We start from the raw sequence: 26,872 nt of genomic DNA on the forward strand, positions 1-26,872 counted from the left end.
AATGCATTCCTAGAAAAGAAGGAAAAAATCAGGTGGACTAACGAATATATTTCACGCTACATTGTCATAAGAGCTCTATCATCTAAAAGCTACGATTTTTGAAAAGAAAAAAATGGAAATTCCTTTACCTAGTACTAGCACATTCACCCTTTCCGTCACACTACTTTTTAAAGTCGGAGTTTTGATTATAAAAAAGGTAGGCAGTCTAATTAGGCCTTAGAGGAGTACACAAGTAAAATTTTGTGAAGATGGCACTTATTGTTTTAATTCTGTGGGTGTGCCCAAACTGGACACACTGATTGAATACAGCTTTGAAAAGAGTGTGAAACGAGCATTGTTGTCAATGAAGTGACCGATGAGATGCGGAGAAACAAAGAATACAGACTCTCAGTTGTCCTAAATTATCGACGAGCCCGGTCTGAGCACACCTAGAGTTCGCCGTTTGATTTTAGGCAAGATTTCAAGGTAAAAATTTGAAACTAATATAGAATAAGGAGCTTAGCATACAGCCAAAAAAATAACATAGAAATTTCTTTTCAAACAATTCCTTTTATACTCTAAAAAAAAATCTGGAAGATTTCTTTGAAAAATGAGGGTCTCAAAAAACTAAACATGGCTGAAATATACAGACTGGTTTGTGTTGAGCTGCCATCTACTATAAATAAAGAAAGCTCAGAGTATCCTATAGTAGCCTATAAATCCTTTTCATTCAATTTTTCTGTGCATACAGAAAAAAAATTTTAGGTGTGTCCAGACCGGACACACTGTGACGCAAAGGGTTAAAGAGATGGTACACTAAATTTTCGTATAGTCCAGGAATTCAGAGTGACGTTCTTGCTGTAATGAAGGAAAGATGCGAATATCTGAATTCTGTACAAAAAATATGCGTTCTCAGTTTCGACGAAATGCATATAGATTTTAAACTTTGCTGCAATTCTTATCTGGACCCAATTCTCAAAAAGTGCAATTTGTTTTAATCAGAGGTCTCATTTCACAGTGGAAACCAATATTTATTTATTTATTTATTTATTTATTTTTTTAATTTTAACACTCCAATGAAGAAAGAACTTCTTTTTTCACTCGTAAGATATATTCAATCATCTGGAGTAGAAGTAAAATCAATAGTGTCTGATTTAGGAGGATGTAGCACTCTGTGGAAAGAGTTACAGATTTCGATTAATAGTTCTCACTTTCCAAATCCCGTATTGCAAATGAAAAAAATATGAGTTTTTGCAGATTTAGCACACTGCCTCAAATTACTGAGAAACCGCTTTTTAGATAAAGGACTTGTTTTAGAAGATGGAACTGTTTTAAATGTTGATATTATTAAAGAAGTTTTAAATAAAGATTCAGGAGAAATTAAATTGTGTCACAAACAAAAACCACATTATGGTCGAGGGAAATGAGAGGCAAAAAGTTGCTCCAGCGAAAACATTACTTTCAAGAACTACCACAAAAGGTATACTCCCCAGGAAATCAAAAAGCATCTGACTTCTTTGAGTTAATCGATCATTTTTTCGATGTTATGAATAGTACCAAGCCATACACTCCTTCAGATAAAATACTTAAAGCAGCATTTGGATTAAATGAAATCATGAAAAACAAATTCAAGTTTTGGAATTAATGAAGAAAGTCATTGGTGGCAGGGATATAAAATAGGTGAATATTTTGGTTTGATACGTATGCCAAGTAGATACTCAGCTGTGGAGCCAAATTATTAATCTCACAAATTTATGCTTACATGATTGTGTTTCCATAATGAGGTATTTTATTTAGTGCTTAAGTGAAAATCTCCACGTTTTATCATGGAAGGAGAAATCAAATGCGCATGCATAAAGCATTAATAAAAGAAAAAAAATGTTTGTGGCTTTGAGGTCCGGATTTTAGATCATTCTGGATAATGGACGTCCGGATTTCGGACTTTGTACTGTAGTATAACATTAAAGTAATTGGCATAAGAAAACCTGCCTCCTTAACAACTACTTTTGCAAAATTAAATGATTTTTCTAGATACTGAGTGTAAAGTTGTTTTGTCTAAATTAAGGTAATAATCTTAACATGTATTTATTTAAATGTAATATTGATGTAAGCCTAAGTTACAAAATTATTAAAAATATATCTGTTATTATATTAAATTGAGAGAAAAATATGGCAATGTAAAATTTACAATTAGGCTGAAACTCAAACTTAGATTAGCAGAAATTTTGCCATATATACAGTCAAAAGTCTTTAATCCGGACTCGTTGGCACTTCGATTCCCGATTATAAGATCATCAGTTTAAATCTGATAAGATGGCATGCAGAAATTATAAAATTAAAAATATGAAACCATAATTTATGAAATAAAGGGCAATTATGATCTAAAGGGTATCAAAATTTACAAAAAAAAAAACTTAATATTTATTTGTTTACTTTATTAAACATTTCTTTCAACGCTCACATGTGTAAAGCATACATTACGCATAGTCAAAATTGCAACCAGAAAACTATTTGATGTGTATTCGTGATATTTATGACGAGGAATTTGATTTAAATCATATCAAAGATAAAGTACATCGAGATGAAATACTACATTTAGTAAGGAATTATAAGCTAAATAAAATAAAAACATCTGCCCTGAAGATAAGAATAGTGCTGACAGATCAACTTCCAGTTCATTGCGTGCCGCGACGCCCCCCCCCTTCTGCAGAGCAGCGTGAAATTGATAAACAGATTTCGGAATGGTTAGAACAACAAAGGATATGCCTTTATCCATTTTTGGCAGCAATTCCACTTTTGTTTGATGGACATCGAAACATATTTTCGCTTTGGCAGCTCCAGCATCGGAAATTCTATTTGACATAATCGAAAGTTCAAGCTTACTTTTATAAAATTGCTCTAACAGTCTGCAAAAAATAATAAGCTAGATCCAATTCGAAGATTAAGAAACAACACAATCTGCAACATTAACTGAAATAGATAATTAGATAATTTTAGCTTGGCTTATACCGTCCGTCATACATTAAATGAGCATGCGTAAACGTATTATGCACATGCACACACGCATATGCATATGCATAAAAGTATTACACACATGTGTAAATGCCTATGCGCATGTTATCTTAGAAGCAGTAGTAGAGTTCCCTTAGTTAACATGCAGATAAAGAAATGATTAGAAATAAACATGCATTTAAAGAAAACAAAAAAAAAAAATCTGCAAATTTTTAAAGAGGAACTTTATGCTAAGAGTAGCGTATTTTATCTATTATTTTAAAACTAAGTATTATTAATTTTTGTAATGTTCAGTGTAAAATGCATACAGCAGTAATATTGTCTATTCCAAATTATAGCTATCTTTCATACACATCTCATTTTAAACGCTGGTTGAAAAACGCTAATTTCTATGTTTTGAATTGCATCTCTGTGTTCAGGGTGAGCATGACTGCGTCATCACGCCTCACTGCCTGTTTCAGGGGGAAAAGCTTTATGAGCTAGCCCTTCTCTTTTAAGTCCTGGTGCTGATAGGCATATCCAACATTTGGCCAATTCCTCGTGCACTACTTTTTCCCGCATCACTGTCTGATCTGTTCTTGTAGCACTAAGGACATATCTTCCACTGTTGCCGCCCAAACTGGTTTTCGTCTTCTACCTCGTTTCAAGTCAAATGAACCAGTCTCTTCGAATTTATCTAGCATTTTTTGCAGGCCATATATGGTCACTGGGCTGGATCTTATGCCTTTATGTCTAGAACTTCCCGTTAATGCACAGTCACCTTTCTGATAGTAAAACTTCATGAGCAGAGCATGATCCTTCTTTGTCAGAGTCATGATGAAGCAGCGTTATGTGCCCCGCTAGTGCTCTGCATTTTTACCACAGCTAGCTACTTTGAAAAACAGTTTTGAGCCGTCATAATTCTTCAGCATCCGATTTATTCCCTCATTCTGGATTTATATACATGTTAATTTAACTACAGTCATGAAAACTTATAAACAATCAGAATATAAAGCTTTCCAGCATAGCTACAGCTATTTAAACTCCCCTTATTATTTTTCCCCCAGTTTTCCAAGAAAGACAGCGGTAGCTCTATTTATACGTCTGACCAGACATGATTGTTTGCAAGACCACCTCTACAGAACTGAGTTGTGGATTCCTCAAACTGTATTTTGCCTTATTTTGTGTGACTCCAATCAGCCTATGATTTTTTAACAGTTAAATAACTGTATTGCATTTAAATAACTGTACTTTCTCGATATGAGGACATTGTTAAAAAGTACTGGAGAGCCTATGAACTGGCTTAAGCACTAATGTTTGGCATTTGTAAAGTAAAATTATTTTTAATGTCAGTCAACAAGTAAGTTCACAGTGGCAAGTTATATCATGTACTTTATCCCCCCCCCCAAATCTACTGTCATGACGAAAAAGTTGAAAGAAAAAGGAGAAAAAACAATTTATTTTTAATTAAGTTTTTCAAAGGAAAAAAATATGGAAAACTTTTTTAAAAATTTTTAACATATTTAATGAAACAAGCTATGTTTATGAATTAATAATATGACTAACATACATAACATGACTAACTACGATGAATAAAATTCATAGTACTTACAACTAATTTATTTGTGACTTTGGCAGCTACTATGCCAAAAGCCAAAATGTACAGACAAGGATGATTTTCATAAATGTTTTCTGTAGACTTCTGATAAATCATAAAAGCAAGAGTTATGACAATTCCGATAGGTATAGACGGCGAGAGTACGCTAGTTCCCTAATCAAAGAAAAAATAGATACATAAATTCAATACACTATAGTATATTAAGTAATTAAATACTTACCTCACATTTTTATTTTCAAGCTCTGCCATCAAGAAAAGAGCTTCTGTTTTTAATGAAATATTTGGTTAAAAAAATTTTTTTTTATTAAAGTTATGCCATTTTTATAATGCAGCTACTATATAAAAGACCAAAAATCTGTATAACACAGAACTACTGGGTGCTTCTGGTTTTTTGCAGATTTCAAGTCATAAAGAGAAATCGTTATATTTAGATAAAAATGGAAGAATACATAATATCAGATTTTAAAAAAACAACTGATTTTTTTTAAAGAAAAACACATTAAATATTACAAAAAGAAGATAAATTTTAAAAGCTCATTAAAGTTATTGTCCCATTCTTATACGTGTGTTTACATTAGTTGCTTTCAAATTTTAGGATGTTTTAGTTTGAATCCGCTTTGCTTCAAATAATAGCCATTACATGCTAAAAAATCACATAGCTATATTGCTCTAAATTCCAATTTTCAATAATATTTACAGAAAATTCATTACTTTGTTAAGAACTTCCCACTCTTAATAATACAGTTAAAGCTTAACCATCTGGCATTTAACTAACTGAAAGCTCAAGTAACCACAATACTTTAGACTTTCAAAAACTATTTTTTCCCTTAAAAAATTAAGCAAATGACAGACTTATATAGCCATTGTAAAGCATAGGTAAAATACTATCCCCAAACAGAATGATTTAGTACCAATAATGCATAAACATAACATCACAACACAATCATAATATTGTTGCGCTTTTCTTTTTTGACACCATTTGTTACGCTATTTTCTTCCTTCACGTTCTTATGAGATTTGTGTGGATCTGGAGTGAATAACAACGACAACACTTGATGGAATATTGAAACACACTTTATTGGCCAGTATTCATCAGGACAGCTCCAAAGTCACGTTTTACAGTCGTCGAAGATCTACTATAAACTCACTGGAACAATCAAAGACACAGCCTTCAGGTTATCAGGCTATAACGTAGGAAACAGCTTCACGGCAAAGCACTAGAGTACAGCTTTCGACTCTGCTTGGTCGTTCTCGGAACTCCACGTGCTCTCGAGACTCATATCTGGCTTTTATCTCAGCCAGCCCGGCTTTCATTTCAGCCTTCATCTCTTCATAACCGGCTTTTATCTCGGCCAAGAAGTCCATCAAAGTCTTCATTTCTCCACCATGGCTTTCCTCTGCAGGCGGGTCACTGGCATTCACTCACAAATTCCACTTCTGACACCAGTTGTTACGTTATTTTTGTCCTTCACATTCTTATGTGGTTCGTGTGGATTTAGAGTGAATAACAATGACAACACTCGATGAAATATCGAAACATGCTTTATTGGCCAGTATTAATCAGGACAGCTCCAAAGTCACGTTTTACAGCCGTCGAAGGTCTACTATAAACTCGCTGCAACAATCAAAGTCACAGCCTTCAGGCTATAACGGTGGAGATAGCTTCACTGCAAAGCACCACAGTACAGCTCCCGACTCTGCTTGGTCGTTCTCGGAACTCCATATACTCTCGAGACTCTCCCCGCTACAACTTGCAATTGCACTCGATGACACACAGAGCACAGTTCCCGACTTTTCCGTTCAGTCGTTCCCGGAGCTCAACACGCTCTCTCGATGAAGCACTAACCGCGATACACAACGAGATTCTTTCAGTGCACTTGACGACCCACTCGGCAATCGCTGCCCAGGTGTCAATGCGATCGACTCCATAGGGATTGACTTGCTATGAGACACCAACTTGATACTAACTCTCCGCATACCAGCAGGGTTTATATAGCTTTTGGCTGGTGTTCGAGAACATTCTGGGCTAAACCGGTAAGAATTCATTCCAGAAGGTTCTCCGTCCATCCATGGCATATAGTCAATTTTGTCGCCAAATGGGCGATTTCCTGTCAAATGTGACAACCCTGCCTTATCTTGTCATTTTATGGCAACCCTAAAATTGCTTTGCAGGGAAGTTATCTCACCATACCTGAACATTTCATAACAATATCTTTAGTTTGGTTTTATTTAAATCCAACTGATTCTCAATAAGTTTAGATTTTGTACAAATGGGCATAACTTATCTGCTATTTACTTGTTTTTGCTTTGCATTTTGGGAAATATATAATTTATTTACTAAAGAAATATTCATTATATTATCTCCTAATATTAATTTCAGTAGAAGTATCTAAAAAGAGTGAACCCATAAGTACAAAGTTTAATTCTGAAAATTGTTTTAAAGTAACTTGAATGTAAATTGTTAAAAATGTTTCACGGGGACTTGAAGTAAATCATGAATAACAAAATTTCAATTGGAAAAAGAAACTACATTAAAAGCAAGTAATTATTGCTATTCATCGGAAATTAGTTGACTTTTCAAGGGGAACAAACCAACTCCCATTCAATGAACAATAATTAATAAATAATAACGAAGGTGTTTCATCTTTTACTCAAGTAATAATGGTGATACCAAATTGGCAAATTAAGTTAGGCCAAATATTTCCGTGAAGTGAAAGTATAGAACCAAACTAGAGTACCAAAGAACTCATTCTATTTAAGCATTTTCGCTAATACAATTTTGAGTGAAAAGCAATTTATGTAGTAAAATTGATAAAATACTTAAGTAATTGTCCCCCGAAACGCTATTGCGCTACAGCTATTGCGCAAGTATTAAAATAACTTGTTTTCAAACTGAATTTAAGATCATACAACATTATATATATATATATATATATATATATATATATATACATACATAAACATATAAAGAAACTTAATAAGAGGCAAAAATAAAAAGCAAATTTTTTAAACCTGTCCAGTGCAAAACCTGCAGGATTGAAGTAAAATAAACTTAAAGCATCTAAAATTAAAAGCAAACTGGAGTCAAAGCAAGGTGATTCCTCAACAATATTAATAATTGCATCTGATTTTATGTTTAACCCCTTTACGAGGAATCAATTATTAGTACTGTTGGGAAATCGCCCTGCTTTGACTCTGATTTACTTTTAACTATAAATGGTTTAAATTTATTATACACATATATATATATATAAATTTAGGATCTGCCTTCTACAGAATAGCATGCAGTGGAGTATTCGAAAGTTCAGCACTATCCGCAAGAATAGATGCATTATCATCACAATATGGATCTTTATTTGAAAATGGATAAACAGCGGCAATGCAACATGAAAAATTATAATAAGCAATTTAAGTTTTTTGCATGGTTTATCCGTAAATTGTAGTTGTTGATTACCTAATTAAATGAAGGACTTCTGCCAGAATGGCTGCCACAAGTCTGCTAAATTTCATGATCGATGAGATTTGGTGTTTTATTTTCATATGTTTAAGGGTTACAAAATATATCAGCCTTTTTTTTTTTTTTTCCCCTCTCAAATGGATATTTTTCTTTCTTTGGAAACTCAGAAAATTTTAAATGTAGGCTTCTGATATTCAAGTTGATAACAAAAAAATGACCGTTTCATAATTGTAGACAGGATATTTCTTCTCTTCACTTGTATTTTCCTATGAATTGCATTTCACACACTCAACTATCCAGATTTTTCACCAGATTTTCCTAAGCTTTCCTGGTAGTCAAGCTTTTATTGCATCACATTACTGATAATGAGATTCTAACTATTACAGTTATAAATGTTGACATGAAATATAAATTTAAATAATAAATTGACAATGTGGACAACAGGAACTGTTGCTTGAAAATTTAAGTACCTTGAAAATATAATTCATTATTTGGCAACTGCCAAAATGTAAAATCTATTTCAGTTACTTTATATTTTATAAAGGAACTGGATCCCTCAGAATAAACTTATCTGAATCAAAACATTCCGGGACACAAAATCAGGCACTGCTCGCAGTGTAAGACAGCTAACTTAAATGTGCTTGCACATTTCTGGATGCTCTCTTATTAATGAAACAATACTAAAACTGCAGTCTAGCTTAATTGAAAATCATGCAGTGTTAATTTTCAGTTATAGATACAAAATTAAAAGCTTTAGTAAAATATTTATTTAATTATAATATATAAGAATGATTACCCATGGAATATGGTAACTTTCTTCAAAACTGAATATAGAAACCTCTCACTAAGTGTCCATCAGAGGCAAAGTTTCTTCCACAGTGGGAAAAATCAACCAAAAGAAATAAACTAATTCTTGAACTTAAATTTATATTACAGTACAAAGTCCGAAATCTGGACTGGTCGGGACTTCGGCGATTCCGGATTTGGGACTTTTCCGGATAAAGAAGCAGACATTGCACATAAACTTTCAATCCGATTGATTCGAAACTTAACACATTACCTTTTAAAACCCAAGCAGCTGGCACTGTGCGAATGGATGTAACGTGAAATTTGAATAAAGAACTTCTTCTTCTGCTCAGCATACGTGATATTGCAGATCACGAGACTTTATCGGTGTTTATGTAGATTTTATGCTTTTTTAAAAGTGTTGCCATATTGCACTTGAACTAAACCAAAAAAGTGCATAATAAAAGGTAATTTTATTCTGTATTAATTTGCATTTGTTAACACTCTATTTTCTATTACACAGCGCCAAATATTTCCCTAGCGGTGACTTTTGGAACTAATTTGTTTTTTCGCAAAATCCTTCGTCCCCCGTCTTGTTTAATCTTCCTACAAAATGTGGTGTCATTCTCGCAAATAGATCGCACTACAGAACACTATGAGCACTGTCAGTTTAATTATTTAGAAAAAACAGAAAACAAAACTTAATTTGAAAAAGAAAAGAAAAGTATAAAACTGAATCTACATCATCATAAAAACAGTACAGCAAGTTTTTGTTACTGCATGCAATAAACCTGTTTTGCAATTTTGAATGGTTAAACTCAAAAGGAGGAAATTTGCTTTAATTCTGCTGAATTTCATTCTTGACTATGTTATCTAGTTCATGTCAAATTTCGCAAATGACACATTCCTTTTCTCACACATTCTTCTCATATCATATCCCTCTCATAATTTACTGTATTAATGCCAAAAGGGTAATGTAATATTTTGGAAACAGTGCTTCTCGGCAGAACTGGCAAGTTTCTTTCAAAGTGGAGAAAACCAGCTTGAAGGAATTTAATTTTACTTATTATGTTACATATTAATACTCATATTTATATTTTATTTCTATCTAAGATTATTATATTACTACTTTATTTAAATATTTTCATTACATGTACATTTAGCCTTATCTGCAAGCTAACAATAACCTTCTTTGGTAATACAACCTCTGTTCAGAATGTTTGGTAAATGACATTATAATGCTCACAGTGACAAGAGTGTGTAACCAGTGCATCTTCTGCCATGAAAGTCAAGACTGGCCTGAATTATTTCCTGAGTGCCAGTGCTGCGAGTGTGTTTATCTTGTTGAAACAACTCTTTGAAGGTATTGTGCCTACCGTCAAAACTCAAAGTGGATCAGTGAATAAATATGCTGTCCTGTTTCAAACTTGTGAAATCAGTGAGAATCATGAATGCTGATAACAGTTTACAAAGAACATGCTGTTAACTTGCAATGCTTTTATAAGTGCTTTAAATGCTTCTGAGAAGAGCAGGACACCACTGATGACTCTCCCCGAAGTGATCAGCCTCGAATTGCATGCACTCCAGACAACGCATAGAAAGTGAAGGTCCTTTTGTCTCAGGATCAATGTGTGACAGCGCAAATGATAGTGGAAAAGTGAGAAACCCATCTCATAGTGACCCACAATTTGGGTAAATGCAAGCTTTGTTCCCAAATGCAACTTCAGCTTGATGCCTGTGGAGATCTCATCGACATGGCAGAATGAAACAAAAATTTCCTGAAAACCATTGACACGGGTGGCAACAACTGATACCTGATGCACAACCTTGAAGGCAAGTGTCAGAGTATGGAGCGGTGGGGTCCAGGGTTGCCCAAAATCTAGAAGATGCGAAGTGGGGTTCATCAAGACAATGCTCAATGTGTTCTTTGACCCTGAAGGTCTCATCCATAACAAATTCCTCCCTGAGAGCACCACGTTAAATGCTGCTACATTTGTGGAAATACTGAAAGACATGTTTCAGTACACCAAGCAAGGCAACTGGACCCTGCTCCCGGCCCCCTGCTGCCTTTCTGGTACAGCAGTTCCAGGCCAATAGGGAAATTGTATCCCTGAATCACCCACTTTACTCCCTAGACTTGTATCAGAGTACTTGTTCCTCAGACTGAACATTTCAGACATCCAATGTAATGATATAACCCAACTGAAGGAAATCCCTAAAGAGAACTACGCCTGTAGTTTCCACGACTAGTACAACTGTTCCCCGATGTGCATTACCACCAAGATGGGGATTACTTCAAATGACAGTAACAGCTGTTTTATATAAGACAAAAATCCATTGTAACTACAGAAACACAGTTTGTTATAAGTTCTGCTTTGTGAATTGGAATGGTTTCTGAAACTGAATTTCATTTAATAGCAGTAGCAAAAATAAAAATCAAACATATTTATTCAGAAAGAACACACACACACACACACACACAAAAAAAAAAAAAAAAAAAAAACGGAATCAATCTGCATCAGCATTAATTCTGTGTGATAGTTTTTCTCCCACTAATGCAATAATCTAATTTCATAACAAAAATTGATAAATAATAAAACATTTATTTTCAAATAAGCTAACTATTTTTAAAAAAGTTATCAACTTGAGCAGCCTATCTGGTGCATCACTGTTTATTTCTACCAGTTTCTTCCTTTTCTTTCTGTTTTCTTCTTTTTCTTCTCCCTTCCCAATTTCTTTTACAATCCCCCAAAAAAACCTAATTTTGGTTCAAACGTCACCCAAAATCTCCTGAGCTATCTGCATTTAGCTGCGGACATCTGACAAATGGTAAAAGCTGGCAGAATTTTGGCTGTCTACTATATTTCAGTTATACTGATCTTATACATATTTAATTTAAAATAAAACATTCTGAGACGTAAATTAATACTCTACAAAAAATACTTTAAAAAAAACTACCAAAATTTTATTATTATTATTATTACAGTTTTAGTTACTTAAATGACATCAATATTTTTGACAGATTGCTGATGTTTATCGTAAACCGTTGCCAAACAGTCAGGAGTCCTAACTTGTATTTTCTGTTTTTCTCCAAACATTTTAACAATTTTTGATTTATTAAGAAGTGAGGAAGACATTATATCATTATTCTACAAACAAAGGGGAAAGAGGGGGAAAAGCATTTTACCTTGCATTCAAATATGCGAAAATGGCCTAAAAAGAACAACAGCCATACTAATAAGGAAGCACCATTACAATACAGAGTTTAAAATACAGATGTCAAATATCCAGAATGACTTACTATCTTCCAGATCACTGGCACATTTTTTTCAAAGGAAAATATAATATTCAAGAAGAAGATGTGTCACAAAAACAAATTTTCTCTCAATTAAACTGACATTCCTGCATGTTGCTTTCAAACACCTGCTGGCTAAGGAATCCCCCTTGGCCAATGATAATACATTGATTGATATTAGCCATGCTCATACTTTCAGTCATCGAGTGGTCGTGGGGTAAAAGCATTTTTCTATCTTAGTTAAGCCCCAAAATATGTTTCAGTAGGATGTTGCTCATACTGGTTGTCTTTCGCTGGTATATCACTGAAGAAGGGAGAAAGATTCCAAGGAACTTAAGTTCAGATAACACAGCAAATTGCAGTCTTCATTAACTTTCCAATTTAATCCAGTTTATTATTTTCTGCAAGCTAATATTACGACAGCTATCTTATCAATGTTTGAATATTTGATTAATTTGGAAAAAAAAAAAAAAAAATCTGTTTGTAAAGCTGCATTAGGTACTGCTAAGAAAGCATGTTTTGAAGTCAAGCACAGTAAAATGCAAAATTGTTGAAAAAAATGGATAAAGTCTCAAAATTACGTGAGAAGTATGGTGCTGGAAAGTCTACGATATAAAAAAAAGCAGAAAAAAAGAAATTTTTGAATACTTTGTGGATCCTAACATCCCACTTTCAATGAATAACAGAAGAATCATTCATTATGCTAAAAGTCATGATTATTACACTTTGATGAATAAATGGACCAGACAGTGTCAAAGTGAGAAAGTGTCATTAACAGATCCAATATTAATGGTTCAAGGCAAAATCTTTCATGAAAAAATGGACTTAAAAAACTGAGTGCACATATTTAACAGGTTGGTTTACTCCAGTCAAAAGTCTTTATTCCGGACTCGTCGGGACTTCAGAGATTCCGGATTATCAATTTTTCCTGATTATAGATCATCAGTTTAATTCCGGTAAGATGACATGCAGAAATTATAAAATTAAAAATATGAAACCATAATTTATGAAATAAAGAGCAATTATGATCTAAAGGGTATCAAAATTTACAAAAAAAAAGCTTAATAATTATTTGTTTACTTTATTAATCATTTCGCAGTGCGCATGTGTAAAGCATACGTTAAGCATAGTCGAAATTAGAAAATTGCAACCAGAAAACTATTTGATTTGTATTCGTGATATTTATAATGACGAGGAAATTGATTTAAATCATATCAAAGATGGAGTACATCGAGATGAAATACTACATTTAGTAAGGAATTATAAGCCGAATAAAATAAAAACATCTGCCCTGAAGGTAAGGATAGTGCTGACAGATCAACTTCCAGTTCATTGAGCGCCGCGACGTCCCCCCCCCCCCCTCCCGCAGAGCAGCCTGAAATTGATAAACAGATTTCGGAATGGTTAGAGAAACGAAGGTTATACCTTTATCCATTTTTTGCAGCAATTCCACTTTTTGTTTAATGGACTTCGAAACATACTTTCGCTTTGTAGATCCAGCATGAGAAATTCTATTTGACATAATCGAAAGTTCCAACTTACTTTTATAAAATTGCTGTAACAGTCTGCAAAAAATAATGAGCCAGATCCAATTCGAAGATTAAGGAAAAACGCAATCTGCAACATTAACTGAAATAGATAATTAGATAATTTTAGCTTAGCTTATACCGTCCGTTATACATTAAACGCGTATGCCTAAACGTATTATGTGCATGCGTACACGCATATGCGCATGCGTAAAGGTATTACTGCGCACGCGTCAACGAGGTCCGGATTAACGACTTTTGACTGTAAATGTAAAAATAATCATGGCATAAAGCAGTTAAAAACTTCAAATGACAAAACTTTGGCTTATACTGACGCATCTGAACATTTTGCAGGTGAATTCATCGCAGTCGTTAATAATAAAACATTATCTCCAGAAAAATTTTGCTGACAAATGCATTCTTTTATGGCCATATATGGCCTGAAATATCTTGGTGACTTCTGTAGAAAAGGCCCCAAATGGTGTCAGATTCCAAAGTGAGACCAATGATTATGGCACATGTGAATGCTGCAGAAAAGCAGAAGTGTAAACTCTTCATAATTATAAAACACATGATTTCAAACTTTTAAAGAAGTAAAGATTTTGCTTGTCATCTAGCTTTCACATAAAAGAATATCAATAATGCAAACATTAATTAATGATCTGTTTGAAAATCATTCCATACCTGAGGCTTGACAATATTTGAAATTGGTTGGCTTACCAGATGATGCAAAAATTATTTTGATTACAAACAACTGTTCGTTTCCTACTTCCCTTAAAGATTTAGTAAAAGATAACATCACCATTTTATTCTTCATTCATTCTCAGCTGATACATATTACAGTGCTGTGCAAACTGAAATGCAGATATAAAGTAGCCTTTTTAAAATCCATGTTAAATTTTCTCAACAGTGATAAGACTATTCAAAAATTTTTTTAATATTCTTGCATAAAATCTGCTATATGGAGCATGGCAATGCCATGGGAGGACATGTCTGCAGGTATTTAATAAATATTTTAAATTAATTTATGGCAGCAATCTTATTTCAAGATGATGATGGTGATGACAGACATAATTTGGAAGATTTTTCAGATATTACAAGCAAAAGGTGAAATTTTCCGATTAATAGAAATTGTGAATAAATATGAAGAAGTAATAATGAATGAAAATGATATTACAGAAGTCTTCCCTTGCGATAACAATGCCTCAATCTAACAGACAGCAAACACCATAGCATAGTTTTAAATCCCAAAAATATCGCTAATGAGGCATATACATACTACATAACATATGACGAAAGTGACAAAGAGGTTGTTGAGAATAAAAAGGTTTCAGCTGCCAGTTTAGAGGAAATTCTTGATATGACAACTAAAAAATTTAAATAACAGAACTCTGAAAAAGATATGTCTATTTATAAAATTAAAGAGAAAGTTTAGCATGAAAAGGAAAAGTTAACCATTTACATTAAAAAAAATTCTTAATAAAACAAATAAATATTACACCTTTTTTTATAAATTTTCATTTCCTTAAGGTCATAAATGCTTCATTGTTTTAAAAAGAACAATTTCATGCTTTTAATTTTATAATTTCTATACATCATTTTACTAGATTTAAACTAATGATCTAAAACCCAGAAGTTACGAGATCCAGAATTAGCGAAGTCCCATCAATTCCACATCTCAAACTTTGTACTGGATAATAAACAGTGTTAAGACTGCCAGTCATATAGCAAAGGTTAGCAATTTATTCATAATCTTGGAACCATTTAAATAATAGGTGCTGTAATAATAATGAAATAGTAAAATTTGGAAATGCCACTAAAGTTTCCAGCTGAAGTTCAGCTAGAGTTTTGATCTAAACTATGTCAGTTGATATAAACAAATGCATGTGTTCTGAATGCTTCAAAGTACAATTTTTTTTGGGGGGGGGGATTATGATATATGTCAGATGTTTTAGTATTTTAGAGGTTCTATTTATTTTATTTTTTATTTTTTATTTTTTTTTTAGATTTTTCCTAGCCTTAAGACAGTTATTTTGTATTATTTGAGGAAATAATTTTTACGCCTAAATAGGAAAATGAAAACGGCATTTAACAGATGATGAGGTAGGTAGGGGTAGAAACACTGTAGTGTTTACTTTTCTAATAGCTATTTTTATTTGGGAACAAGCCTTACCTATACATTCTCATTTCCTACCTATGTTGCCCTGCCAGAATGAGTTTCCAAGATAACTATATATGTAAATTGGGTAGAAATGAGTATTTAAGCTGAAGTCTTGGTCACTCCAGTAGGGCAGCATCTTCTGCTTTGTCTAAGCTTAATGTTCTATGGCCATACTCTTACCTGCCAGCTAATATACACCAGTGATCTTAAATAAGGGCCAACTCTGTCAGTTAATTCTGTGCAGCTTCAGCTAGTTTATTTCAGTTAGCATTAGGTTAGTTTTGTATTTTCTATCTTGAGTTAAGCTTACTGTAAGATTGAGAAGGGGCCATCTGTTCATTTATTTTGAGTTGGAATAAAGGGTAATTTAACCCTTCTTTGGAGATGTTACTTACAAAAGCTCAGTGAATAGTTATTACACAGTTCTTTTAGTATTCTAGCTCACAAGGAAATATAATTCGGCTAGGATATTACAACATAAATGATAAATGAGCCTTTTCCTGATAGTTATATGGATTCTTATACGGACATACTTATTTGAGGTAAGTCAAAAATTATACATGCCAGTTTTTTATGAGATTTTAATAATTTTTATATTTATTAATATATCGTGTTAAATAAAATATGTGACTGCTTAGATATTTTTTCACACATATTTATTTGAAATAAGTCAAAAATTATATCATTCTAGAATTGATTATTTTATGAAATTTTTAAGCAAAATATAATGATAAGGTTTTTAAATTAATTAATAACTACCCGAGTTCCTCTCATAATGTGCTCAAAACCGGAATAATTGGACCACAAATTTAGTTTACATGAATTTTTTTCCAAAGTTATGCTTAGCAGCATGAATTATCCACCCCCACAAGATAGTGCATATTATTAGCATGGCATCTCAGGAGAGTGGTTCAGTGACTTAGGTGCTTGTAGCAAATGGGTTAAGGTGGTTGTACTACTCCTTAAGTAATCTTTTACTATATACAATAAACTATAGAAAAAATAAAGGCTAATGGAGCATTCATTTTAAATACAAATAAATACAGATAAAAACTGATAGCATTTACTAGTCAAATGTTTCTATTATAGGATACAGATTTTGAGTACGACTTCTTCAGAAATATAAAAAAAACCAGAATGATGAATTCACTTCCAGTTAAAGTGGAATCATTTTTCTACAAGCAATCTACATATATATACATATAATCACAAAGTATCTACATACAATTATGAAATGATAAAAATATAAAGCAAAGATTAGCGTCCTTAGACAAAAGAACTTCACTGAAATTTATTTATCACTTCTTCCATAAAAACAGATGGCCATGTATACAATATGGAATGTAAAGAGAATTAACTTTAATATGTAAAATCAATTTTGAAACAAAGTGAAAATTCACTTACTGCTACAGTTGACCCATTTTTTCCTATGCCACCTTTACATACAACAACAATATGATAATAACATAAAACAAGCGAAATGAAAAATGCCATTAAGATTGGCAAAACTCGCAGTTCAATGTTTAGAAGTGGAACCTGAAACAAGAGACATGGCAAAGTTATAAGACATTAAAAACTGAAATACAAATGTACAATTATGTTCATATCATAATATCTAGTTTTCTCTTAAACATACATAAATACTGATAATTCACTTAGATACTCATAATTAATGATTTTTAGCTAATAACCCAACATAGATCCTTTATCATAAAAGTGAAGCAACAACCTGTGATAGGCATAGATTTTTAGCATAGAAACTCTATCGATTTCGAGGGCGAATAAAGTTCCTCTTCATCAGGAGCAAAGAAATCTGCAACTGAAAAACCAATTTACTCTCAACTTTCTTAGGGTATAAATATGTTCGTAACTTGGTTTTTCAGTTGCAGATTTCTTTGCTCCTGATGAAGAGGGACTTTGTTTGCCCTCAAAATTAATAAAGTTTCTATGCTAAAAATCTGCACCTATCACATGTTGTTGCTTTACTTTTATGATTTATTTGAGATGTGTTTTTCTTCCGTCTTGATAAATTCTTTAATTATCAAAACATCCCATTTTCATTTTGTAATTTATCCTGCTTACAGAATATTTAATTTCTATCAAAAATATGCATTTGAAAACAAACTAACCATTATCGCCCCATCTTTATGAATTATGAATACAAATAAGCACATTTTGGTTAATGGAGCACTAGTAGTAACTGCGCACAAAAGAGCTAAATGTGGTAATTATTCTATTTCAGAAGTAGCTATGCAACAACACCACTAGACCAATGCAGGGCTGGTTTAGGGATCCTTCAACATCAGCAGTTGCAAGGGGCCTCTGCCATGCATAAATATTACTAAACTAATCTGAACTTCTTATTTAAACACCACTTTTATGCTTTAAATTTTTGAAAACATGCACAGAATTCCAGTTTAATAATTCAAAATCGCAACTGTAATTTCTCAGAATATTTAGAATTTTTCAATCGAATTGACACTAAACCTTCAGACCAAAGGATTTGAAATTCAAATTCAAGTTCTTTGCTGTATAACCAATGGTCGGATAGCAATGTTTTCATAAATGACTTTAATTATTGCCACCTAAGTGGAAGATTCTCAAAACTCCAATGGATGCTGTCATTCCATTGGAATCAAAAATCCAAACAGAATTTGAACTTCCAGAATCAAAAAGCCTACAAGTTATCCATACATACTAGATAATCATAAATGTCCCGATTTTTCAGTTTGCTTATAGATATGGCATTTTCAAATTTTTTGATGTAAACATTTTCTCTTTTTCCTATTTCTGCTAATTTACATTCAAATAAGAAACAGTATTTCAAATGAACAGTAGTTTTTCAAAATTACTTATAACTGAATTTTTATTTTCTTTGATAGTAGAGATTTATTGCTTTTAATTGGTGATAAGAGGTAGTAATTTTATTTATACCGAGTTGACTATATGAATTATACTGAGTCGACTTTTATAACATTTCTGTCATAACTGAACATAAAATGATATAGCAAATAAGAAAGTATGAAAGTAACTCTCCAAAAATTTAAGATCTTATGTCAATATATATTTCAACAAATTTTCATGATATTTTATATTTTCAGAACTTGCAATAATTTTTGAAGTGTTGTAGACTGTAAACTATTCTTTAAAGTTTCCAAATTGCAAGTTTATGTTTATTTGTGTTTCTATAGTTATCATTTACTGTGTGGAAGACCCAGGCTTTGAATGTCTTCAAATCACAATTCTTGTACAAACTCTGTTTCTTTCTACATTAATTAATGTCAATATTCTGTATATATACAGATATATCCAAATGGATTTATTATTATCATTTTTTCTCACTTTGCATTATAAAAGATTTTACACTAATTATTATTAGTAAAAATTCATGTTTTCTTTTGTTGTGCATTAAAGAAGGTCAAAGAAATAAAATGTTTCTAATTTAAGAGTACATAACAAAAAAAAAAAAAAAAAAAAAAATCCAAATTTTCCATGACATGTAAACAGCAGCATGAAGATATATGCCATTTAGGAATAGAATTAAAATTATAGAAATTTGTAAGATTTTTTTTTTATATACACTAAAAATTAAAAAATATGAATAAAGCATAGAAAATAAAATAGAAAGAAATACGAAAAAATTTCATACATGATTAAAATGCAAATCACAGTTATTCACAGTTAGAAAATTCTGCATTCATAAATATTTCTTCACTTTAATAAGCAATTCCATTAAATTGGAAACAGAACTTTTACAAATAAAAAAAAATCTTAATATTTGATGATTGGGCCAATTTTGCATGCATGCATAACTTTCCTTTACGTGAGTAATACTATGTTGGTGTGGAAACAAAAATTCCTTTGTTAGAATTTGTTTGGAGTCTATTTGGAACAGCACTCCAATTGAGAAGATTTAACTTCCTACTAGCAATATTTAGTTTTTGCTTCACTTTACTAAAAAACTATTTTGATACTACTAAAGAGGTAAGCACAGTTGCAGCTTTTGAAATACCTAGCTGAATCTTCTGAGTATTCGTGTATTTTGTCATAAACATCATGTGGATACAGAAGATAGTCATTAGTGACTCCAACAAAAGAAAACAATCTCCATATGTCACACATTTTTCAAGGATGTTTTGTGACCCTGAGTGCTTTGACAGCAGGAAGCAAATTATGTTTTGCCATAAAATCAGGAAGTGATTGCATCCTTGGGCTTACACATGTTCATTTGAAAAACATACTTGGAAGCTATTGGGAATTCTAGCAAACCATTTACAAAATCTGTCTTTAATTTGAAAGCTTTTTTTTGGGGGGAAGGGAAGGTGTTTTATTATTATTATCATTATTTATTTATTTATTTATCCTAAGAAAGATACATGTTTTACATGCCATAATCAAGCTTTGATCTTGTATAATTTTCTTTTTCATCTAAAAAAAGTTAATAAAGCAATTCATCAGAAAGGCATACAAATAAATACTATGGTAAAACTCACAAATGCAAAGTTATGTGTTACTGAAGAGTTCCAAAAAAAGTGGATTTAGAAAAGCTAAAGCACGGGATAATTATATCTTTAGAGGCTATTGTTTAACCTAGTGATACTAATTATAGAACTATTTAAAAAAAGGCAATTTTCATATGAAGACAAAAGTAAAGCCATTTTAGATGAAAATAAATTAATACTTAACATTTTAATGTTGTAAAAGATATTGAACTTATAATGTTGACAGAAAGCTTTTAACAGTTAAGGCATTGTTTTGATGTGTTTAGTATTATTTGTGACATTAAGAACTTACCAAAAAGTAAGGAAGAACTGAATAGCAGTTGTGAGAAGCTTGTAGATGCTCTAAGTGATTCGAAATAAAACTCAGAAGATATTAAACACTGTTGATAAAATCTTGCTGTTTGAGTTAGAAGTGTTATTCCCTTATACTATCACAAACTGCCATCAGTTGTTTCACAGTACTACGCTACATTTAGGGAAAAACGTAAGGAACTTGAAAGCATTTTCCCAAATATGTTAACTGCGCTGATAATTTGTTTTTGCATGCCAATGTCAGTAGCTTCAGCCAAATGTGGCTTTTGAGAACTAAAACTGATAAAAAAATTACCTACAGTCTTTAATGAATGAATAACAATCAAGAGGTCTTTCTATAACAGCAGAAATGCAAACTGCACATTAATTGGACACTGACAATTTAATTAAAATGTATGCTAATAAAAAAGCATGAGATAAGGACATTTAAGAAATGTAGAAAACAGTTATCTAAAAGCAAGAAAATGGGGCAAACATATAATATGTGATTTGTGTGAGAAAATTATGAAGTTACAAGACAAATTATAAGTGATAAATGTTACGTTTAAAAAGTAAATCAGACTATCTTAGTAAATGTGTATAACATATTATTTATTCTAAAATAAAAATCGATTAGAACTGTGCTGTAAAATATAATATACTGAGGAAAGCTTAATTTTTCATACATTTAAAAATTTTCGACATAGAAGTTGTCAAACGTTTTACAATTTTGCTAGATTTTCATGCTATACAATACATGCACTTTGATTAATATAATATATGAGTTACATTACAAATTTTTTATATATTTATAATTTTTTTTTTTTGAAAAACTATTCTTAAGCAAAAAATATTACCCAAGTACTAATAAACTTTCAAAATAAAATTATTAATGATGATAATTTATGTAACAGTCTGACCATGACATAGAAAAGTGTAATATTAAAAGGGATCCCAATAATGAGGCCCTATTTCTCAACTTGAGAAAGTGGTAGGCAAATTCAAACTGGCCCTGACTGGCTGGGCAAATAAATATCCGTTGAGCAACTGCCCTTTCAACATTTTCAGCTGCTTTTTATAGAAAAAAAATGGTATTTTTTAGAGTGGATAAGAAGAATATAAAGAATATATATTACGGATTATTTTTTACAGAATCTGATCAATGCCAAATGATGAAGAATTGAAATTCTTTCAAGAAAAAATAACACACTGTAAAACTCTTCAGAAAACAACAGACTGAAACTGTATTTTACAACTACTCGAACCTGAAATAGCACAAAAAATTGTGCTCACAAAGAAAGATTTCCAAAGCAGAAGTTTATTCAAAGATTCATATATTCCTCTCCTAAGGATGTTCTTTTTATTTACTTCTATAGCTTACATCTTGGTGGAATCATGTCATTTGCAACTAGGAATCAATCCCCATACAACTGTTGAATGGAATAATTACATGCATTCTTTTTTAACTTCCTGATTAAGCGTGGGGTTTTGCTAAAAAGCCCAAATTTTGAAAGAAAGAAATATTTTTCTTAATTTTAATGCTATACAGACATCACAAATAATATTTCAGTCAATATATATATGTAATGATTTTGAACGTGCAGTCAAACGCTGGAACTCTTAACAACTTTCAATGTTCGTCATGGCTGATGGTTAAGGCATACCGATAAATATAACAAAAACTGGATTCTATAAATCACCAAGCTTTATTTTCGCACATAATCAAATCTTAGGATTTTCCTAGATCATAAGCTATTACGGTACAAAGTCCGTAATCCGGACTCGTTGGGACTTCGGCGATTCCGGATTAGGGGTTTTACCGAATTATGGATCATCAATTTAAATCTGGTAAGATGGCATGCAGAAATTATACAGTTAAAAATATGAAACCGTAATTTATAAAATAAAGAGCAATTATGATCTAAAGGGTACCAAACTTTACAAAAAAAACCTTAATATTTATTTGTTTACTTTATTACACATTTCTTTCAACACACGCATGCATAAAGCATACATTACGCATAGCCGAAATTAGAAAATTGCAACCAGAAAACTATTTGATGTGTATTCGTGATATTTATAATGACGAGGAAATTGATTTAAATCATATCAAAGACGGAGTACATCGAGAAGAAATACTACATTTAGTAAGGAATTATAAACTGAATAAAATAAAAACATTTGCCTTGAAGGTAAAGATAGTGCTGACAGATCAACTTCCAGTTTATTGAGTGCCACGACGTCCCCCCCTCCCACAGAGCAGTGTGAAATTGATAAACAGGTTTCGGAATGGTTAGAGAAACAAAGGATATATCTTTATCCATTTTTTGCTGCAATTCCACTTTTTGTTTAATGGACTTCGAAACATACTTTCGCTTTCTAGATCCTTTACATATTAGTAAATATATATCGCAAATTCTATTTGACATAATTGAAAGTTCAAGCTTACTTTTATAAAATTGCTCTAACAGTCTGCAAAAAATAATAAGCCGGATCCAATTCAAAGATTAAGGAACAACACAATCTGCAACATTAACTGAATTAGATAATTTTAGCTTAGCTTATACCGTCCGTTATACATTAAACGCGCATGCGTAAAGCATCCAAAAAAAAGTTTGTGGCTTTGAGGTTTAGATTATTGATCATTCCAGATAATGGACGTCCAAATTATGGGCTTTGTACTGTACAATGTTTTTTATATGCACATTATATCATCTTACAATAAGAACAAAGGAAGGCATAGCAAAATAGAGATGTTTGCAAGGCGGAAGCTAGGAAATGAATGCAGCAGAATAATGACGTAGTTATTGAGCCAAGAGTATTTATACTACGTTTGATGTAATTGTAGAGGCAAGCTATGATTGGTTAATATTAGTTTTAGTTGCCCTTTTCCAGTAGCATTACATAACATAGAAAGATCTCAAATTTGGGAGAACAGATGAATTTAGGGGAAGAGCACCAGTTAAGAATCACTGTATTTATCTGTTTCTTGTATTTCATTAAATCTAAGATATTCTTTCCAGGGTTTTCATTCTCAGTCCTAGTTAGATTTTGCAACAACATTTATATTTGGGATCAAGTAAAATCTTACTTTTTCATAAAACTTTTCCCTTTAACTCATTAAAGCATATGAATAATTTTCTAGACATTAAACTCCTGCTCTAGGCGGACTTCAAAAATTAAATCTAGCATTTTTAAACCCATTCTACTCTCAGTATCAAAACTGATTTTATAAAATTATCTGTCTTATTTAAAGAAACTGTAGAATTAGAAGCCTAGAATTACATGCCTTACAAGCCTAGGAATTACATGCCTAGAATAAATAATTAAGGGAATGAAGTATGTACCCAGTTTCCATGAACATCCTATGAAATAACATACACCAAAAATGATTGAAATAATAATTATTATTTCTCCACTCAGTTACTGTTAACTAGTTATAAGTAAGAGTTCCTTGTGTGTATAGATGAATGGCTTGCTTAATTAGTCAAATGTAAAATTTAAAAATAAAATAACTTCAAATGTACTCGCAATTTTACATACAAGATTAACATTATCAGTAGTCTTTTCAGGCCAAATTAACATCTTTTTTACTTCATTTTTTGTGCTCCAATGACAATTTTCAAGCCATCCGATTTTACTTTTCTTCAGGTTAGTTTGGCAAATAGAAGTTAATTTTTACTGTTATGCAAGTTACAGTCATAGAGACACATTCCAATAGCCCCAAATCATTAATTAATTTTAAAAAAATACAAAAAAATAGTCCTGTGTCTTAGACCTTTACTACTTCATAAACCTGCCAATGGTGTTATCACGTTTTGAATATAACCCAGATAAGTACCTATATTATCTTAATATATACTGACCTTCTCAATATGTTCAATTAAGGCCATTTTCTGCATTTAATTTTGTGCATTAACCTTCTATAGGTTTTGTCTTCACTTATGAACTTGCTTTTGTATAACCAAAACAACAAGACTAGGCTTTCCTTACAGCAGCAGCATAATATTTTCAAAAATCATATTCATTTATAGCTTTTTGAACACGGATCTTATTCTCATAAGAAAATAGCTTTAATACATGCTTAAAATCACTAAGATTATGAAATTAATTATCTTACTTATGTAATTACCTTATACATCCATATGTCTGTTCCAAAACAAGCAGATATTAGATGCACAGCTATAATACTACATTGACATTCAGTTACATCAAATCTGTAATATTCAAAATAATAAAACTAACATTATAAGAGTTAAGGAAATATACAGAAAGATTATTTAAAAAGCAGTTAAAGTAAAATAAATAACAACTAACAATTAAAATCCAACTTTACAACTATGAATAATAATGTAAAATGCATTATGAATTATAAGCTTTATAAAAAGCTAATTGCTCAGAATTTTTACTATTTTACTAATTTCATTTCAGAATTTCTTCAACACTGTCTTGAAAAATAGGTTAGTTACAATAAGCATTATTCTTCTTTCCTGCATAATTTCTTTAACTGCTGTTGGATTTTGGATTAATAGTGGACATTACCTTGTCCTGTCCCAGTTAATTAGGAATCTATTATACTGTTTATTATTATTATTATTTATTTAGTTATATGTAAAATTATTATTTATAATTACAGAAGCTATATTTATAAGGGATGTAGAACTTACTTTCCAAATTTTAAAGATCCAGTAATATACGTCTGCCAATGGGCACAATAAAATAAGGTGATTGCAATGAAACACTGAAAAAACATCCAGTTTGAATAAGCTCCCAGCTTTACAGCTATGCATATTCCCAGCGACACAAAAACTATGAGGAATAAAAATATGATAAAGCATGAAAAAAATTATTACTTCAAATATTCGAAGCAAAGCTTCAACTTGCATGTCATGCCTTCACTAAATATACAGTACAAAGTCCAAAATCCAGACATTTCATATCCAGAATAATCTAAAATCAACACCTCCAGATCACGAGTAACCATTTTTCCTAATGCAAATTAAATATTTTTTTAATAACAAAGCATGTGGAGAGTCCCAATTCTTAATTTCCCTTACACTTCAGCACTGATGCTGGTGAACCATTATTTATTATTTTTTTTAATTTCATCACCAAGACTATTAACACACTGCAGCTTGAGAAATGCCTCATGCAGCGATGTCTAAACAATTTTTGGTACTTTTCCGTTTCGCCGGCGCAAATCTCGCCAAGCAGACTTTATTGGCGACAACATACAGTATACACATAAAAAATATTTAAAAAATGTTAGTTCTAAGAATTCTTTTAAAAAAAGAAGGCATAAACATTTTAATATCGCTTAAAATTTTATAAAAAGCCAATAAATAAAGACAATAAGTTTGCAAAAAGACATTAATTTAAGAATTTACTATGCTTTCATGGTTTAACATCCTGTTTCGCCGGTTCATATCACGTGACCCCAAGCGATCTAATCTCACGTAAATTACTCTACAAAAATCTAATGCTCTCAGTAATTATCTACATTAATTTCAAGTTAAATCTTAATTTGGAACACAAGTTTAAATGCAAGAAATATTTCAATTCATACGAATAGCTTACTCAAAAATTATGTAAAACTGCAGTGCTTTACTTCACTAATGCATTCTCATTAGAATGGATGAATATAACTCTTGACTTTACCTTTTCTATATTTTCGGCTTCGGGTAAGCGCTGTGATTGCATCCTAATTGACTTAATTACCGAAAATGTCCTTAGACATAAAACTGAACTATCTGATAAAAATTCTATGTAATTATATGCAGTATTGAAAGAAACAATCAATCTGATTAGAAAAAGCTGCGACTTGTTTTGAAAATGAGGCGTAAAAGGTTACCAGCGAGAATATTCCGTTTGGCATCGGTTTTACCATTATTGGTGACTTTATCGCTTGTGCCGGCAAAACGGAAAAGTACCCAATTTTTTTAAATTTTCAATTTTAGTAATTAAATGCCAAAGAGTATTTTAACTTTTTATGTTGATATTATGTTTTGCAATGAAAAAAAAAAAAAAAAAAGATTTTGTAAATGATACTCACAGGCCAAATGATTACATTTAAAGCTGCTTGAATTGAGAATAACTGATTTGTTAAGTCCAGGACTGGTAACAGAGCTGATGTAGCCATAATGGGCGGCAAAATTTTTAGAAAAGTGCCGTATAGCAAAATTAAGGCATGGCAAAATCTTTAGAATTTAGAGAAGTCACTGGAATGCAAAATTTAGAGGCGGCAAGATGCTTAGAATTGAGAAGGC

The 26,872-nt window shown here is 31.8% G+C and overlaps 1 protein-coding gene across 2 annotated transcripts in view; it reads right to left on the reverse strand.

Moving 5' to 3' along the window:
* The window catches only part of bbc (choline/ethanolaminephosphotransferase 1 bbc), a 75,342-nt gene that overhangs the window by 11,267 nt on the left and 37,203 nt on the right, over positions 1–26,872 (reverse strand). The window contains exons 3-6 of one of the 2 annotated variants that reach the window (XM_085811820.1): positions 25,274–25,415; positions 24,739–24,823; positions 17,218–17,349; positions 4,583–4,741 (exon numbers count right to left, since the gene is read on the reverse strand). In XM_085811820.1, the coding sequence (XP_085667946.1) occupies positions 4,583–4,741; positions 17,218–17,349; positions 24,739–24,823; positions 25,274–25,415 (518 nt within the window). The remainder of the gene's footprint in view (positions 1–4,582; positions 4,742–17,217; positions 17,350–24,738; positions 24,824–25,273; positions 25,416–26,872) is intronic. The other variant, XM_085811821.1, reaches the window with a different exon arrangement.

The sequence above is a fragment of the Stegodyphus dumicola genome, chromosome 2 (genome assembly GCF_044657685.1).
Source record: "Stegodyphus dumicola isolate Sdum_Otavi_A_Nest chromosome 2, ASM4465768v1".
Lineage (NCBI taxonomy): Eukaryota > Metazoa > Arthropoda > Arachnida > Araneae > Eresidae > Stegodyphus > Stegodyphus dumicola.